This window comes from Dryas octopetala, chromosome 6, assembly GCF_963921425.1.
Source record: "Dryas octopetala chromosome 6, drDryOcto1.1, whole genome shotgun sequence".
Classification (NCBI taxonomy): Eukaryota; Viridiplantae; Streptophyta; class Magnoliopsida; order Rosales; family Rosaceae; genus Dryas; species Dryas octopetala.
Genome location: NC_141371.1, coordinates 17,317,614 through 17,333,859, shown reverse-complemented (window position 1 = coordinate 17,333,859; position 16,246 = coordinate 17,317,614). Strand labels below are relative to the sequence as shown.

General features: G+C 34.9%; 2 protein-coding genes across 2 annotated transcripts; one reads left to right on the top strand and one right to left on the bottom strand.

The window, feature by feature from the left end:
* Positions 1-1,490: 1,490 nt before the first annotated feature.
* LOC147282923 (putative hydrolase C777.06c) lies at positions 1,491-6,782 on the bottom strand. Its single transcript, XM_086247195.1, has 10 exons — positions 6,525-6,782; positions 6,237-6,372; positions 5,110-5,237; positions 4,330-4,477; positions 4,133-4,238; positions 3,048-3,106; positions 2,621-2,656; positions 2,431-2,540; positions 2,162-2,223; positions 1,491-1,901 (listed from the first exon to the last, which is right to left on the bottom strand). Exons 1-9 carry the CDS (start codon positions 6,710-6,712, stop codon positions 2,166-2,168), a joined length of 969 nt encoding a protein of 322 aa, XP_086103321.1. The 5' UTR covers positions 6,713-6,782; the 3' UTR covers positions 1,491-1,901; positions 2,162-2,165.
* A 3,255-nt stretch (positions 6,783-10,037) lies between these two features.
* LOC147282922 (uncharacterized) lies at positions 10,038-10,988 on the top strand. The gene is made up of 3 exons (XM_086248306.1): positions 10,038-10,308; positions 10,537-10,595; positions 10,797-10,988. Exons 1-3 carry the CDS (start codon positions 10,038-10,040, stop codon positions 10,986-10,988), a joined length of 522 nt encoding a protein of 173 aa, XP_086104432.1.
* The last annotated feature ends 5,258 nt before the right edge of the window (positions 10,989-16,246 follow it).

Below are 16,246 nucleotides of genomic sequence, written 5' to 3'. Positions count from 1 at the left end.
TATTATACTTGTTTGCCTTGATATAAAAAATGTTAGTATGGTAGGGTTTAGAGTTTTGATAAAAAAAGAGACGTGTGTACAGATGTTGAAGAGATGAGTGAAGATGTTAGGTATACTGAAAATGTTGGATATACTTTACGTTAATTGTTTTTTAATTTTAAAATTAAATATTTGTCCTTAATAGTCAAATTACATTAAGATAAAATTGTAAATTAATAATTCATTAAGTTGTTGGGGCTACTAATTAAAAAGTTGGATCCGAATAGCGGCACCCTTTATTTATATATTATACTTTAATTCATTGCTTTCAACAAGAAATATATTTTGTTTAAGTGGCAAAAGAGTGATCAAAGAAACTAGTAGAACCAATGTTCAAACCCCATTTTAACCAAAATTACTTTTTATTTGAACAAAAAAGAGCAAATTTAGTAAGGCTGAATGGATCCGACCCAATGGCCTGGCCATAAGCCCGAAGGTCATAGGGCTTTGGGTAGGACATGGACTTAGCTAAAATAATATAGGGTCGGCCCAGCCTAGCCCGTCTAACTTTTAGGGCCAGGTAGGGCCTGGGCCTTTTTATCTTAAGGCCGGGCCAACCGACTCGGCCCATATTACAGGCCTAGGATAAAGTGAGCATACTTGCTCAATCTATCCACAACAACCCAAATGTCATTTTTTCCTTCCTTTGGAGGGCAGAAGACCGTCAAGTCCATGACAATGTCATCCCATACCTATTCGAGAATAGGCAACAGTTGGAGGGTACCTAAAGAATGGATAGGTTCATAGTTTTGTCTTGGTTACAAGAAGCGATAAATGATTTTAAATCTTTGCGAATTCCAAGCCACCAAAAATTGCATGAAATGCGCGTAAGTGTGCACAAACACCCCGAATGATCGGCTGAAAGGGTGGCATGAAATTCAGTCATGATGCGGTGTTGCCATGCGAAAAAGTGAGGAACATAAATACACTTCTTGTAAAGAAGAGTCACATTATCCAGAGAAAAACCTTTAGGGACCGCTCCACCAAGTTGCAGGGCTGAATAACAGGGACTGCCAAAGCACAAAGCCACGAACAGATTGTAATTCCCCAAGGGAATCAAACAGATGGGTTTAGATAGCTATGTGAGGAGAGTTTTTGCATGTGAGTATGTGTGGGTCCAATGAGATTTTGTAGGCCTAGTATCTGTATTGGGTATTACGTGTGTTAGGATGAACATCCTTTAAATTTGTCTGTTTTCAGACTAAGATAAAACGTAATTAATAGGGTCAATTCCGTAATTGCAAAAGAGACTAAAAAAAATCTTTCAGACCGTGAGAAGCAGAAGCATATAGGCTGGCAAATCCGTAAATAACGTAATAATCAAGCTTTGAAACCTTAAACAGAGCCTATGAGGTGGATAATCAAAAAATAAGTCCATGAATTCCTAGAAAACCAAGAGTTCAAAACATAAATAAATGGAATTACATGGAACACTTATCTGAGGTGAAAAATGGGAAAAAAGAAATTATATAATGCAAGTGTATTCAAGATCTTCACCTGCTCTTGCATTATTGTCATTACCGTAGCTTAAAATTTTGAGTTCACCTCCAAATTAATATACACTCCTTTTCAAAAATGTAAGATTTATCAGCTGAAAAATACAAGGCTCGTACCAAAATACAAGGCTCACCATAATACAAGTTTCATGAATATAAAATTTCTTCTGCCTCAAAGTAAGGTTGGTTTTGGTAACAAAGCAACCCTAATCCTTGTAAAACTGTTATTACCTCTTCAGACAGTGGTTTATATGATTAATAATAATCTGGACTTCAAGAATATCTGAATATGCATCTGCTTCCTCCCATCAACATGGGATGGAAACTGTATATATATGTATCATCTTAACACACAAATAAATTAACCTGCATACAAAACATCGGAAAAGATGAGCATTTTTATTTTTCTCCAAACAGTATTGATATCTGAATAGATAAACAAGAAATGCAAAAGTAATCTATTTATTCACTAGTTCCAAAGGCTTCCATGCTGTTCAATTAGAATCCCACTTAGTAATAAGTTCACAGTAACCTTTGCATTTCAAATAGGCTTTTTCTACTTGCATTCTTGCAAAAATTCACAAATGGGCAGATTAAAAGGAAAAGTTCTAAGAATGCTTGCACACCTTATCATAGGTCTATGGGGATTCTTAAACCATCATGCGCAAGTTGCACTGGTATTCCTTCCCTATATGCAAACAAAGAAAAAACTGAAAACATGAGTTTCTTATGTCATGATATTTCTTGCCTATATATAAGAAGTGTGCATATTACAAAATAATAGTACCATAATTCCATTTAGTCTCAACTCTAAATCTAGACGATTAATGCCAATGCCACAGAACCACTGGGACTGTCATCCAATTGGGCAAAGGAAAGTGACCATAATTCTTACCTTCTAGACCATTCCATGAGAAACTTATTGTCCTTGTGGTGATCAAACTCATGAGTCATTCCAATTAACAGGGCTCGTTTAGGACAAATCCTCTTCACAGCTTCAAGAGTCTGCAACAATTCTAGTAATGTGACATGAAAATCATTTGGCTATAAGAAACGCAGATATTCTTTTAGTACATAAACCACACCTGTGGGAGGCAAAAGTGAGTATTATGGGATCCATTCTGCGATGAAACAAAAGGCAAAGCAGATTATGAACTATATGAATACCTGGAAAAATATAAGGAAATGCATGATGAGCAAAGCTCCAGAAAGAAAAGGATGCACACGAGTTGGCAGAATAATCACATTTTTCGCTAACAGATATCAATGCAGATTGATGTATGAATGGAAATATACCATGGACATCAGAGTGCTATTTGCCACCCTCAAACTATTCATCCCACCCACCTTTTAAAAATATTTACAATTTCATTCTGGTATGGAATTACATAAAAAAGCATCAAGAGGGGGGTGAAATGGCAGCATCCCCATTTTAAATGAGAATGCAATTTAGAGTATTAATGGTTCATCAAACTACACATACTACACATATTGGAACAGATTTCTACTGACCTTATATAGTGTGTCCAAGATAAGAAGATCCAACTGTCCAGCTCCATCTTTTGAAATAACTGCAAAATTAAGCCATGATATAAATTCTCGCTTGTGTTTATTTTTTATTTTTGTATTTTTTTTATACAAAACAAATGCTTTTTAAATGACAAAGCACATCAGGATTTACAGCAATAAATAAGCACAAGAAAATGGTGAATCCAAAAGGGGAGTTTTTCACATGAGGAGACATCTTGGGTTATGTCAGCTTTCACATGATCACCTTCCTTACTAGATATAAAGACTGATACCCTTCAAATTTTGACAGATAGCATTAGTAAGCATTATTTATAAACAAAGTCCTTATAGTGTATCTATGCCTCAAGGCAAACAGTTCAAAATTGAGAGCCTCTTACCGCATGGTTATGCCAACAAGAAGATACAGTCCACTGACCAGTTAAAAATAGAAAACGTAACATACATTTAACAACCCTCTCTATTGGGTGAGAAAGTTTTTACGAAATGCCGTTCCATAAGAACAATCCCTGTAGTCAAGACACGGATACACTTAATAAAACAATTTGTGTATAGCAAACCCCCCCCCCCCCCCCCCCCCCCCCCCCCCCTCCCCCTCCCCCACTCTCTCCCCCCAAAGAAAAAAAAAAAAGATAAGATCTGCCAGATCAAAATACAGCTCAGATCTTCCATAAGGTGGCAGATCTGCTGTCCTTATCTGTGCATAAGTTAATCCAAACTTATTGACAAAAGTATAAACTAAAATGTCCAAGAGTGTTCACATTCTCCTGTGTAAAGGGGTCACTGCTTTGTTGGTGAATGTAAGAGCAAAAAAGTCAAAAACCCTTATCTTCAAATACTCAAATGGAGTTTAGGTTCCATTAATCTAGACATTTGTCTTTTTTTGACCAATTAATCTAGACATTTGTCAACCTAGAGATTTCTAACTAATAAATTTATATGGAAAACAATATTCTATAAAGCAAAAATAAATATCATACAAAGGTTAATCTTCAACAGTGTGAAGATTCATAATATGCACTAAAGTATAAGGACTATCCATAAAGCACAAGGAACCAATGACCACTCACCATTCTCTGTGCTTGCAGGAAAGCGTGAAACGTCAGATATATAAGCTATCCTACATCTTTCACCAAATAGATAACCCAAACAGACATAATCTTCCCCATGCATCACCTACATTTGAGCAATAAACAGTAAAAAACTAGAAGATAAACAAGGAGTAATATATTAATGTCATGAGCAAAAGAGATTTGGCGAGAGTAACTGGCAAAGGAACAAATTGTAGGCCCGATGCAACAAACGGTTTTTCGCAATTCTCCTCAATTATTCTCCAGTCAAGTTGTGCTACTCGTCTCACTTCTTGGCCTTCCTTAGGCTTTTTCTTAACCAAGTAAGGAAACTTCACAGCAATGCTATCCAAAGGTACAGCACAAAAGCAATAAGTTGGATTGCAATTTGCACGTAAAAATTGAATGAAAAATTTTCTAATAAAAAGCCCAGAGTAGTTTTATCCAGAAAAGTTTTCTCAGCAGTCGAATCCACAATCTACATTTTATGATGTGTTCATCAACTTCATTTTGGTTGCAAGACATAAAACTGTATTGCTCTTGCTCAAATGTTAACTCAGATGTACTGAGTTGCATGCATAGCTAAGTAAATAAGTTATTAAAAAAAAAAAAAAAGATCAACGAGAATCCTAAGTTTTAAGTCAGTGCGTTCATGTGAGCAAATTACGACTCATTTTGCCATGAATGATCTATTATGGTTCTTTAGGCAGGACATCTGAAAGAATGGCGGAAAGCATCTGATTCTACTAATGAAGGCATAACACTAAAGGAAGACAAGCAACCAGGGTATTACATGAATTGCAACCATATATCCATTCAGAAGCTTGAACGGTAATATATCCATTCATTTCATGAAGTTTGTTTTTTGTACTGTAAAACCTTTTAAAGGCTCGCTAACAAAGATCTCTAACCTTTAAAATATATTCAGAAATCATACACCCATGTATTAAAATAATAAACCAGGTCAAATACAGTACCTCTCCATTGCAAAATGAGTTAGGTAGATGGCAGTAGGATCAATGTCATTTGTGGGACTATATGGTTGAACAGCACGTATATCATCCAGACCAAGAACTGCATCAGCATGTTCATGAGTCAAAATAATCTGCAGTTGATACAAAAATTAGTTATAATACTCTCGATAATTACAAGCTTTCAAGTATTAAACAAACTTGGAAACATTATTAAAGAAACCCTCTTTGTTCATAGGTGTACATGAAGTGTCCTATATATACCAACTATTTATGAGCAACTTTGACAATATATTGAAGAACCAAGGAGGCATGGTCATTGCACATTACTCCATTCCTTTAGTTCAACTTCCAATTGTTTTCTTATTTTTACTATCACCTTTCCTCTCTCAAGTTTCAACTAACCCACTCTTATCTTCTAGACTCCAACCCTTTTTTCCCTTTCTCTTTCCATCCCCAATTCTTGCCATGTTGCAAACCATCATGTTTGCACGGGCCTTCTAGTGCACAAGAATTCAAAGGACATGAAAAACTGCAATGACAAGCAGTGGTTGCTCCTAAAATTATAATAGTCAATAGAAGAATATCAGCAACATCTACAAGTTATTTTCATTCAACTTATCATATTCACAAGACAATTTTTTATTAGAAAAGAGTAAGTTACAGTCTGAAAGAGGAAATTCTATTAAAGCCCAGATGGCATGAACTTCATTCTTAAACATTAGCCATCCACCATCAAATAATTTGCTCCATATTTCTTAAAAACATAAAATAAAATCCTCAACCTATGTACAAATTATAGCTCCTCACATCAAGAGTGTTCAGCATGCTCTTACAGAATGAAAACAACCTCTTCCCAACCAAGCATCCTATGGAAGTTATAGCGAACACATCCAGAGAAACCCAGCATTCCTCACTACACCTACTATGTTTTCCAAATAAAACAAACTTCTTTCTTGTTTATTTCTCGAAATCCCTCAGTGTACAGATTAGAAAATTACTGTGTAATTCCGAATTACTATCAAAACCAAACATGCATTTGGCTAAAACATTGGTTTTTAATAGGTGAAATGGTCCAGACATCACAACTAGTCATAAATGCGAGAGACAAAATGTGCACAGAGAAAACTCACAGAATCAACTCTAGGAATCTTATAGAGAGTGAACCACCGAAGCACTTGCTCCCTGAACGTCTTTCCAACATCAATCAATATATAGATGTGGTTGTCATCGCTTTGGCAATAATCAATCAAAAGCGATGTATTGCACCTGTAGACATAAAGTAACCCCCCACCCCACCAAAAAAAAACACCATATATTCAAACGCTAATTTGAATCCAGCTTTCCCGGTAAACAAGCACATAATTACAAATCTAAGCTTCAATTACAGGACGAAAGCGCTAGGAAAGATATGAAAGTACCTGTAATTAGGGTTTTGGTCTCGGGGTAGAGAGAGCGCCTGAGAGCAGACGTGGCAGGGGGGATCGGAGGGCTGGATCAGGCACATTGCGTTGGGGACGGAGCTGGAGCACCCGGTCCCGAGGAAGATGAGCGCCGATCGGGCGTCGCGGTGGTCCTCGGCTGTAAGATTCCCGTTCTGGGACGCCATTGGGGGCTCTCTCTGTGAGAATTGAAGGGGCGGCTTAGAACAAAAAGTAGCAGAAAGGGAGAGAGAGAGAGAGAGAGAGAGAGAAACTGAAGGTGAAAGGGAAGATCGGTGTACAATGGGCCGGCCCATTCGTCCTTCGTGCTGTACTCAAGCTGATCCATTTAATAATCGGGCCGGGCCGAGTTAGCACAATTATTTTAAAATTATTTAATAAACAAAATTTTAATTTTTAAAATTAATCAACAATGTCAATATATATATTTTTAAAATAGCAATTAATAGAAAATAAATTTGTAATTGAATATACATTAGTTTTTTGGAAAAAAATTTTTATTTACGAAACTTAAAATTAGTCTTTAAATTTTAAAAAAATTATTGAAAAATTAATATAAACAGGCCGGCCGAAGCCCGTTACCCATTACAGGCTCGTGCGAGGCCAACTTTAAACGGCTGATTAATTATTTAATAAATTAAAGACTTAATTTTTAAAATTAATCAACAATATCAATATACATTTAAAAAATAGCAATTAATAGAAAATAAGTTTGTAATTGAATATATACTTGTATTTTAGTTTTTTAGAAAAACATTTTTATTTATGAAACTAAAAATTAGTCTTTAAATTTTAAAAAAATAATTGAAAAACTAAGGCCCAACCCATGACGGGCTCGTACCGGGCTGACCCAACAAGATAGAAAATCTTGATCCAACCTGACCTATAAGTACGGGCCAAGCCGACTTTAATCGGGTTGTGTTCGTGTCGGATTCGGGCCGGCCCGACCCAATCCGATGTACACCTCTAGGTGTGAGAGATTTTTTGTCAGCGCAGAAGTTTGAGAGCTAGGGTTTCTCACTGGGCAGATGTATGAAAAGTTAATGCCCTCTTTCTAAATGATTCTGTAAGAACATTTTTACTCTCTTTTTTTTTTTTTTTTTTTTTAACAAAGCTTTAACTTTGAACTTTATCCAACGGGAGAAAAAAGTTGTATTCAGTGCAAAAATCTACAACATGCAAGGAACATTGTCATAAGTAATAAAACCAACAACGCACAGAAGAATGTAGTCAAAATATACGTTTGACAAAGTGCCTAAAATGCACGTTGTCAATACTAATTTTTTGCAACATACATTAAATACACGCTGTTAAATATGTGTTGTTGTATCCAATTTTTCTTGTAGTGAGAAAGAGAGAGGGGTGACGTAGGTGAAACGTGGAGAGGAATATTTTGAGGATTTTATATATAGGGAAGATATGGCCCGCGTAAGGTAATGGTTGTGTCGATTGGGCATTTGTCCACGTGGCGGATATCTAATAGCTCTGATTTTCTCCTAGAATTGTATCTAGGACGAATATGACTGGAATCTTGGGCTGTTTAGTGGCACAAAATAAAATAATATAATATAATACTACACACTCCCTTTATTTTTTCCTATAACAAATGCCCAACCATACAATAATATAAAGCAACTATGCACCACAAAATTAATTACTACAAACCAAGCAAAAGATGCTCATTCTCCCTCTCTTCCTCCCTCACTTGCCATTCACCTTCCTCCCTCGTCTTGTGAATCCAAAATATATAATGTGCCTTGGTAGAATTATCAGAACCTGTTTTAGAGATAATGAATTGTTACCTATCCCAAGTGTGTGGTCAATACTTCGCATTTTGTAATGAAACTTCAAGCACCTCCCCTAATCCTACATGTGTACGTGAAGTTTGGTGAGCATTACTTTTGAGAATTAATTATAAATTAACATTCTTACTTATATTCTCTTTTTCTGGACAAAAATAGAAAAAGAAAAAAAAGATACAGAACATGCATGCATACATGTCATATAATTCATAGAATTTTATATTAATTTTAAATGAGTTTTAAAGTGACCTAAATTGTTTTTTTCTACCGTAATAAAACTATGTAATTTCTATTAATGGCATAATATTCCTATACAAGTATAATATGTGTAGACACATTTCTTCTAATACTCATGTTTTCCATGCACTTTGAATTGTGGTATATCATTTAAAAACAAGAACTCCATTTACCAACTTAATTTATTAGCTAAACATCAAAATCAATCCGCGATGCTAACTTATTATTTATAGAAATATTTAATATATGGTTTAGTTGTTTTCTTTAATTAAAATATGTGATATAGTGGTTGTAGAATTTTGTTTCTCTAAAATATGTGAACTGGTAATTTTGGTTTAAGATGAAAATTATTTTATTTGAAGGAAAAAAATGTCTATATATCATACAATAACTTAAAACTCCTTTAAAGTACCATGGAAGAAACAAAGTAGGATATGTTGAGAGAAAGATCTTACATTGAAAAGATATAGCCTAACTTAGCGGTTCATAGCTAGGGAGTTGGCCTCCACATCCATTTTCAACTAGTTTTGAGTTGGATGTTTCAATTCCATATATTCATGGTATCAGAGCATGTTATTACAGGTGTTAAGGCTCAACGATGTCAACACGTTCTCGTATGTCACCCAATATGAATTATTTACATGTTAGGCTTGAGTGACATCACGTTGAGTCTGTACCTATTCTTGATATCCATGATAAATTAGTTAACATGTTTACTCTTGAGCCAAAACCACCTAGATATGAACTCTCAACTCGTTCTACCTGTGGTCAACCACCTGTTCAATATGAGCCTAATCCTAAAGCTAAGGTTAAATAGTCCATTAATAATCACCTGTCTTCTCATAGGCTGCTAAATCATATGGTTCTTTTGTGCATCAATTATCTTTTGTATCTATTCAAAATAAATTGAAGGATGCTTTAGCAGACTCTAGATGAACCCTAACTATGGCAAAAGAGATGGATGCTTTACAGAAGAATTCCACTTGAGAGCTCGTTCTTTTACCAAAGGGGAAGAAGATAGTGGGACGTAAATGAGTGTTTGCAGTTAAGCATAAAGCTGATGGTTCGATCGAGAGATTCAAAGCTCGACTGGTGGCTAAAGGATATACTCAATCATATGGGGTAGATTATCAGGAGACATTTGTTCATGTTGCTAAACTTAATACAGTACGTGTTCTTTTACCTCTAGCAGTTAATCGTAATTGGCCCCTATTACAGTTTTATGTGAATAATGCATTTCTATATGGTGAGCTTAAGGAAGAGGTGTTTATGGATCTTCCTCACTATATGCCAGATTTAAAAAAGACTGGAATGGTGTGCAAGTTGAAGAGAGCCTTGTATGGCTTAAAGTAGTCTCCAAGAGCTTGACTTAAAGCAAAGTAATTCTGACCATACATTGTTCTTAAAGCGCATGCATGATAAACTTACTACCCTTATTATCTGTGTAGATAATATGGTGTTAACAGATGATGATCATGAGGAGATTGCTAGATTGCAAAAATATTTGGCTGCTAAATTTGAGATGAAGCAACTTGGGGACCTGAAATACTTTATGGGAATTGAGGTGGTTCGATCCAATCATGGAATCTTTTTATCTCAAAGGAAGTATGTGCTTGATTTGTTGATTGAAACATGTATGCTTGCTTATAAGCTTGTTGATACTCCTATTGAGCAAATCATAAGTTGTTTGAGTGTTCTAGTGCTTCTCCTACTGATAAAGGAAGGTACCAGAGACTTGTAGGGAGATTAATTTATTTGTCTCATACACATCCTGATATTGCCTATGTTGTTAGTGTTGTAAGTCAGTTTATGCATGCTCCACTCAAGCCATATATGAATGGGGTGGAACGAATTATGAGATATTTGAAATCTGCTCCTGGTAATTAAGGGGTTACTGCTTGCAAAACATGGTCATCTTGATATTGAAGCCTATACAAATGCAGATTGAGCAGGTTCAACTGATGACAGACGATCTACTTCTGGGTATTCTACTTATGTTGGTAGGAGTTTGGTTACTTTGTGAAGTAAGAAACAACTAGTTGTAGTAAGATCTAGTGTTGAAGCTGAGTATAGGGCTATCACCCTTGGTGTTTGTGAACTGCTTTGGTTAAGTAAATTGTTGATTGACTTGGGGTTCAAGCATAAGAAAGGAATGAATTTGTATTGTGATCACAACAAGTCAACAATTAATATTGCTTATAATCATGTTCAGCATGACCGGACTAAACATGTAGAGATTGATAGACATTTTATCAAAGAGAAGCTTGAAGCTGGAATTATTAGCTTTTCATTTGTGAAGTTCAAAGACCTACTAGCAGATGTACTTACTAAGGCAGTAGCCAGCAAAGTGTTCCTTAACTCACTTGTCAAGTTGGGCATGTGTGATATATATGCACCAACTTGAAGGGGAGTGTTAGAGTGAGTCAACAGTATTGATGGTTAGAAAGTCAAGCTATAACATTAACTGTGGTTAGAAAGTTAAGAAATACCATTAACTGTAATTGATTGTAAATTTTTTTTACCAATAAATCCTCCCTATAATTGTAGTTGGAATGTGTACTTATACCACCATTGTGGTCTTTATTCAATATAGGGCTGCCCATCGGTCGGTATTGGGACTTACCAAATCAAAACAAAAAAATTCGGTATTTTTCAATTCCAGTATGTTTTGGTTCGATAATTTTTTGTAAACTTCAGTTTTCAGTTCGGTTTCGGTAATTTTGGTTTTGGATACTTTCGGTTTATTTTCGATTTAGTTCGGTATATCTTCAATTCATTTTTTGTTTACTTCAGTATATCTTCAGTTCATTTTCGGTTTAATTATAATAATACTAATTATTATATACCAATATAAATTAAAATTTAATAAAATATAATGCATAAAAGATAATGTTTGATGAATATATATTTGCACGAGTAGTATTGGTAGTTTAGTATAGTACTAGTATTAATTGTAATATATAATATTAATATTAGTAATAATATATAGTAGTATAATTAGTTCAATAATATGTATTAGTACATATTTTATTAATTTAGTATGTATATATACCGATAAATATGAGTATATATATATATGCATTACTTATCTAAAGATGAGATTCTTATTTTCCTAAAAATAATAATATTTACTTTATTAGAGAATGACTCTATATCTTAACTCACACTTTTGATAATATTAATATGATAACATTATACAATTATATTTTCTTATAGTTGTTTAAGATATTAGTAGTTTAATATTTATTGTACCACTAACATAATAATATTATATAAGTATATATAACTAAATTTCGGTAATTGTTTTAGTTTTTTTGGGTATATATTTCGGTTTTCTCGGTAATAATCGATTCGGTTTTTTTCAGTAATAATTTTCGATAATCGGTCGGTTTACAAACTTTTTTCGATTTTTACCAAAACCAAACCAACTTTTTTAGGATTTTTTCGGTTTTGGATTTACAATTTTCGAATTGTGAAAATCGGTATACCAAACCAAAAAAATTCAGTCGGTTCGGTAAAAACCAAACCAAAGGGCAGCCCTAATTCAATATCATAAAATTATTTCCCTAAACTTTGGCAGAAACCTAGACATGATCGAGTTATTGAGCAAACAATCAAATCCCTCCGTAGCCTTTGACAAAAACTGATATGGATTAAATTCACCAGCATCACTTCCCCAACTGAACCATCCATCTGTACCAATTGCACATGCACAGGACTCCAGCTGGTATGGTTAAACCGCTTTTAAGACTCAAGTCTTCAAGAGGAAAGAAAAAAATAATAATTAATGCCTAGTAAAGTAGCCCATAAATGAAATAACAACCATCAAAGAAGATTAGGAGGAATAAAATAAGCATCGATCAATACTGAATTGAGCATCCCAATTTGGTAAGAAAAAGCTAAATAAGGAATCTTAAGGAGCGTTAAGCTGAACAACATTCACAAGAAGCCTATCATATCCAAAATTCTAACCACCTTTAGAACCATTTTTCAACCAGCTTGATAAACTCAATAAGATGAATTGTTGTTAGAAATGGTTGACAAAATAACAAAAAAATGTTTCATTTGGAATATTTTACTTCCCTTTTTGGAGAATTAATTCATCAAGTCTTTCAAGAAGTTATATAAATTGGATTGAGCAACACTGAATAGATCAATTTGGTGTTGCATTTCCAACAATCTTGTAATGGATATTGTAAAACATAAAAAACCCAACATCTACTAGACACAATAGCATGGATATTTTGACATTAATCTAAGAAATGTCTTTTCATTTTTTTTTTTTGTGTTGCATGCTCAATAGTTTTTGATGGTGTTGGTAGTTGTTTCCTGTGATGTTTGTCATTTGTACTGGTGTTTGCATTTGCCTTATGGTTTTTTTTATTCTAATGGAATTTCCAATTGGCAAAAAAAAAAAAAAAAGACGGCGGCTATTCCGACCACCCAATGTCTTTGAGTTGACCTCCCTTACTTAGTTCACCACCCTTTATTTTGAGTTCTCAAAATTGTGTTGAGTTCACCACCCCATAATGACCCAAATACCCCCAATTTCTAACTTTACTTTCTAAACCCATTAAACCACCTATATCGGTTGTTTATGCTAAATTCCGGTCATTGCGCCGCCGTCACCATCACTAGCCACCACCTCCATCACCCACAACAATCTTTGTCTAAATATCCGTTGAAACTAGGTAATTTCATTGAGGATTTGATATTTTAGATGATTTAGAAAGAGATTTGAAAGTGGGTTTAGGGTTTTCGTTCTTCCATTCGGTTATGGTGTTCTAAATTCTTTCCAATTATTAAGCAGTTGCTTGTTATATAATTCTTTCCAATACACACACACACACAGATATATATATATATATATATATATATGTATGTTTGTATTTTAAATTGGAGCCCAAATTTCTGATCCCCTTGTTAATTTGGTGTTATGGGTTTGAAGTTGAATTATAAAGAACCTACATGCAAGAGTCATATTTTTGGGTAGTTGATTATTGGTTGAATTTTGTTTCAAAATATTCAGCAATTTGAAAACCCTAATGAAAATGTTACGTAAAATTGTTTGGGTGTGAAGTGTGAAGATGAAGATGATGGTGTGGGTGTGGGTGGAGTCAGCTGATGGTGGTAAAGAGGATATAGGGGTGTAATGAGAAAACATGCTTTAAGAAAACAAGATGTCCTAGATGGTCATTTTACAATGGGGTAAAAATGTCTTTTACTAAATTAGGATGAGGGTGATCAACTCAGCAACATTAGGTGGTCCGAATAACTGCCGCAAAAAAAAAAAAAAAGGACAAATAGCTCACATGGGCTGGAGTAGCAAATGGTGACTCGCCAAGCGTCACACGGAGGAGAGGGAAAACACGGAAAGGAAGCTTCAGAAGCTTCCTCCCGTCGAAGTGATCGTTCACCTCCCATCTAGGCTAGGCCTGTGGCTTTGCGTTTTGGCCTTTATTTCTTTGTCCTATTTCTTTAATTTTTGGGCTGGGCTGGATTTCCTTCATTCTATTTCTTCTTTGGGATTTCATCACCAGTCTTATTTCTTCCTAGCTTTCTTTTAAAATCAATGGAGTCCAACAAAGATGAGAGTTTGAAAGGAAACCCATCACATTTTTTAGCTCTTGGAAATTGTGGTTTAGCAGATGAGAGGAAACCCAACACATTTCGCTCTTGCAATTCAGTTTGGGAGATGAGATGAACTGGACAAACGTCAAGATTAGATTAGATGAGATGAAGGAGGTGGCTATAGGTATCCAACGCGATGTAGGATCAAAAGAGGTGAACTGGGAAAAATGAGAAAAATAGAATTGGTTTATTAAATATGTGACATAATTTTGATCATTGTATTTATTTCAATGGCTAATATTAAAAGTCTGGTATTGCTTAACTCCATATTAAATGACTAAATGACCTGTCATTTAATGATTTTTTTTATTACAAGGGAGGGAGAAGGGTTGTTCGAACTCAGGTGTGTAGGGGGGAATTTTTGTCCTCGGCCAACTTGGCCAACCCCAATTCACTGTCATTTAATGATTAAATACCATATACATTAGTTTTGTTTCAGACCCTTGGATCTTCTAAGATCTAAATGCTCAAAATCTTTGTTAAAGTATTTGTCAAAAATTTTGTCCCATGATCCTATCATTCTATATAGAGGAGCACTCTAAAGTTAACTGTTTAACATGTTAATACGAAGCTAACCACCATTTTGAGACCACCATATGACTAATCTGAACAATCCATTTTTTAGGCCTCACTTTAAAGATCATCATTGCAAAAAATCAACGAAATCGAAAATTATTTAGTTATCTAATTGTGTTCAAATAAATAGATGAACACAATTTTCGATAAAAGCATATAAATGGTTCTTATTATAATCAAATGGCTAAGTGACTTTTGATTTTGGAGTGTTTTTACAAACATGATCTTTAAAGTAGGGCCTGAAAAATGGACCGTTTAGGTTATGAGATTACATCGTGTGGTGGTCCCAAAAGGGTGATTAACTTTGTATTAACTTTAATGCAATCCACTTTAATGAAATCACTTGGAAAAATGCGCTGGGCATGAAGCCCAGCACGCCTAGCCTTTGTTTTTTCATCTCAGGAGAATTGTCACTGTCTTCTTATAGTCACTATTGGACAATGACAATTCTTATTGTGCAACAATACCCAAAACCAGATAATTGCCACTGTCTTTTTTTTTTTTTTTCTCTCCATAAACATGTCAAAAAAGCATAAAACCAACACAAAAAATAAGCTGTTGGAGTAAAAAATCTTAATTTTAACAATAACAAATAATTGTCATTGCCCAACAATAACTATCGTCCTAGATAGTTATTGTTTGATAGTAACAATCAGCATAGAAGCTCCAGATCTAGAGGTCAGCGCCTACTTCCAAATCGGCGGTAGACAAACTCCGATCTAGACCCTTAAGGCTCTAACAATGGCTTTATAGTGAAGAAAGAGAGAGAGAGAGAGAGAGAGAGAGAGAGAGAGAGAGAGAGAGAGAGAGAGAGAGAGAGAGAGATGGATGAAATTCGCATAGTACCTCCAGATCAGCAATTCAACACATTCGGATCTAGAGGTTGGCGTGCTCTTCTGGATTGGTGGATCAACAAACTCCGATCTGGACCTCAAGGATCCAACAATGGCTTATAGTTAAAAGAATAGAGAGAGAGAGAGAGATAAGCAAAGTAGAAAGAGAAAGGCTGCTATGGAAGAGAGAGGAGAGGGAGACGAGCAGCAGGGTTATGGTCCCGTCGACCTTACTCGTTCGATAGTGAGGGTTCGATCGAAGAAGGAAGAGAGAGAAAGGTAATTAGAGAAGGAGAAGAGGAGGGAGAGAGAGGAACCACCAAGTTAATTTTTTAAAAGGTGGGTTTAATTATCATTAAGAGTCCAAAAGCAGACTTTATAATTATTATCTGTAAATTTTATATTCCCTAGTGAGATGCTCTAAACACCTATACGCCTTTCTTCTTACATAAAAGACCCATTTCATAAAACAATATATCATTGACATAATTATGTTTCATTCACTATGATAGTGATGATAAGGTAGGATTTCCAGTCTTTAGATACATGGTAACTCCTCTCATTGAGGTTAAAAAAATCTCCAATTCAAAACTAGATGACAGGTTCATCAATTTCTTTTGCT

Excerpts from the sequence above, each read along its gene's own strand:
- LOC147282923 (XM_086247195.1), bottom strand. The coding sequence starts at position 6,712 with ATGGCGTCCCAGAACGGGAATCTTACAGCCGAGGACCACCGCGACGCC. Across the intron at positions 6,373-6,524 it reads GACCAAAACCCTAATTACAG|GTGCAATACATCGCTTTTGA; the intron begins GTACTTTCATAT and ends TTATGTCTACAG. Across the intron at positions 4,478-5,109 it reads ACTCATTTTGCAATGGAGAG|CATTGCTGTGAAGTTTCCTT; the intron begins GTACTGTATTTG and ends ACCTTTGGATAG.
- LOC147282922 (XM_086248306.1), top strand. The coding sequence starts at position 10,038 with ATGGTGTTAACAGATGATGATCATGAGGAGATTGCTAGATTGCAAAAA. Across the intron at positions 10,309-10,536 it reads TCTCCTACTGATAAAGGAAG|GTTCAACTGATGACAGACGA; the intron begins GTACCAGAGACT and ends CAGATTGAGCAG. Across the intron at positions 10,596-10,796 it reads CTTATGTTGGTAGGAGTTTG|CATGACCGGACTAAACATGT; the intron begins GTTACTTTGTGA and ends AATCATGTTCAG.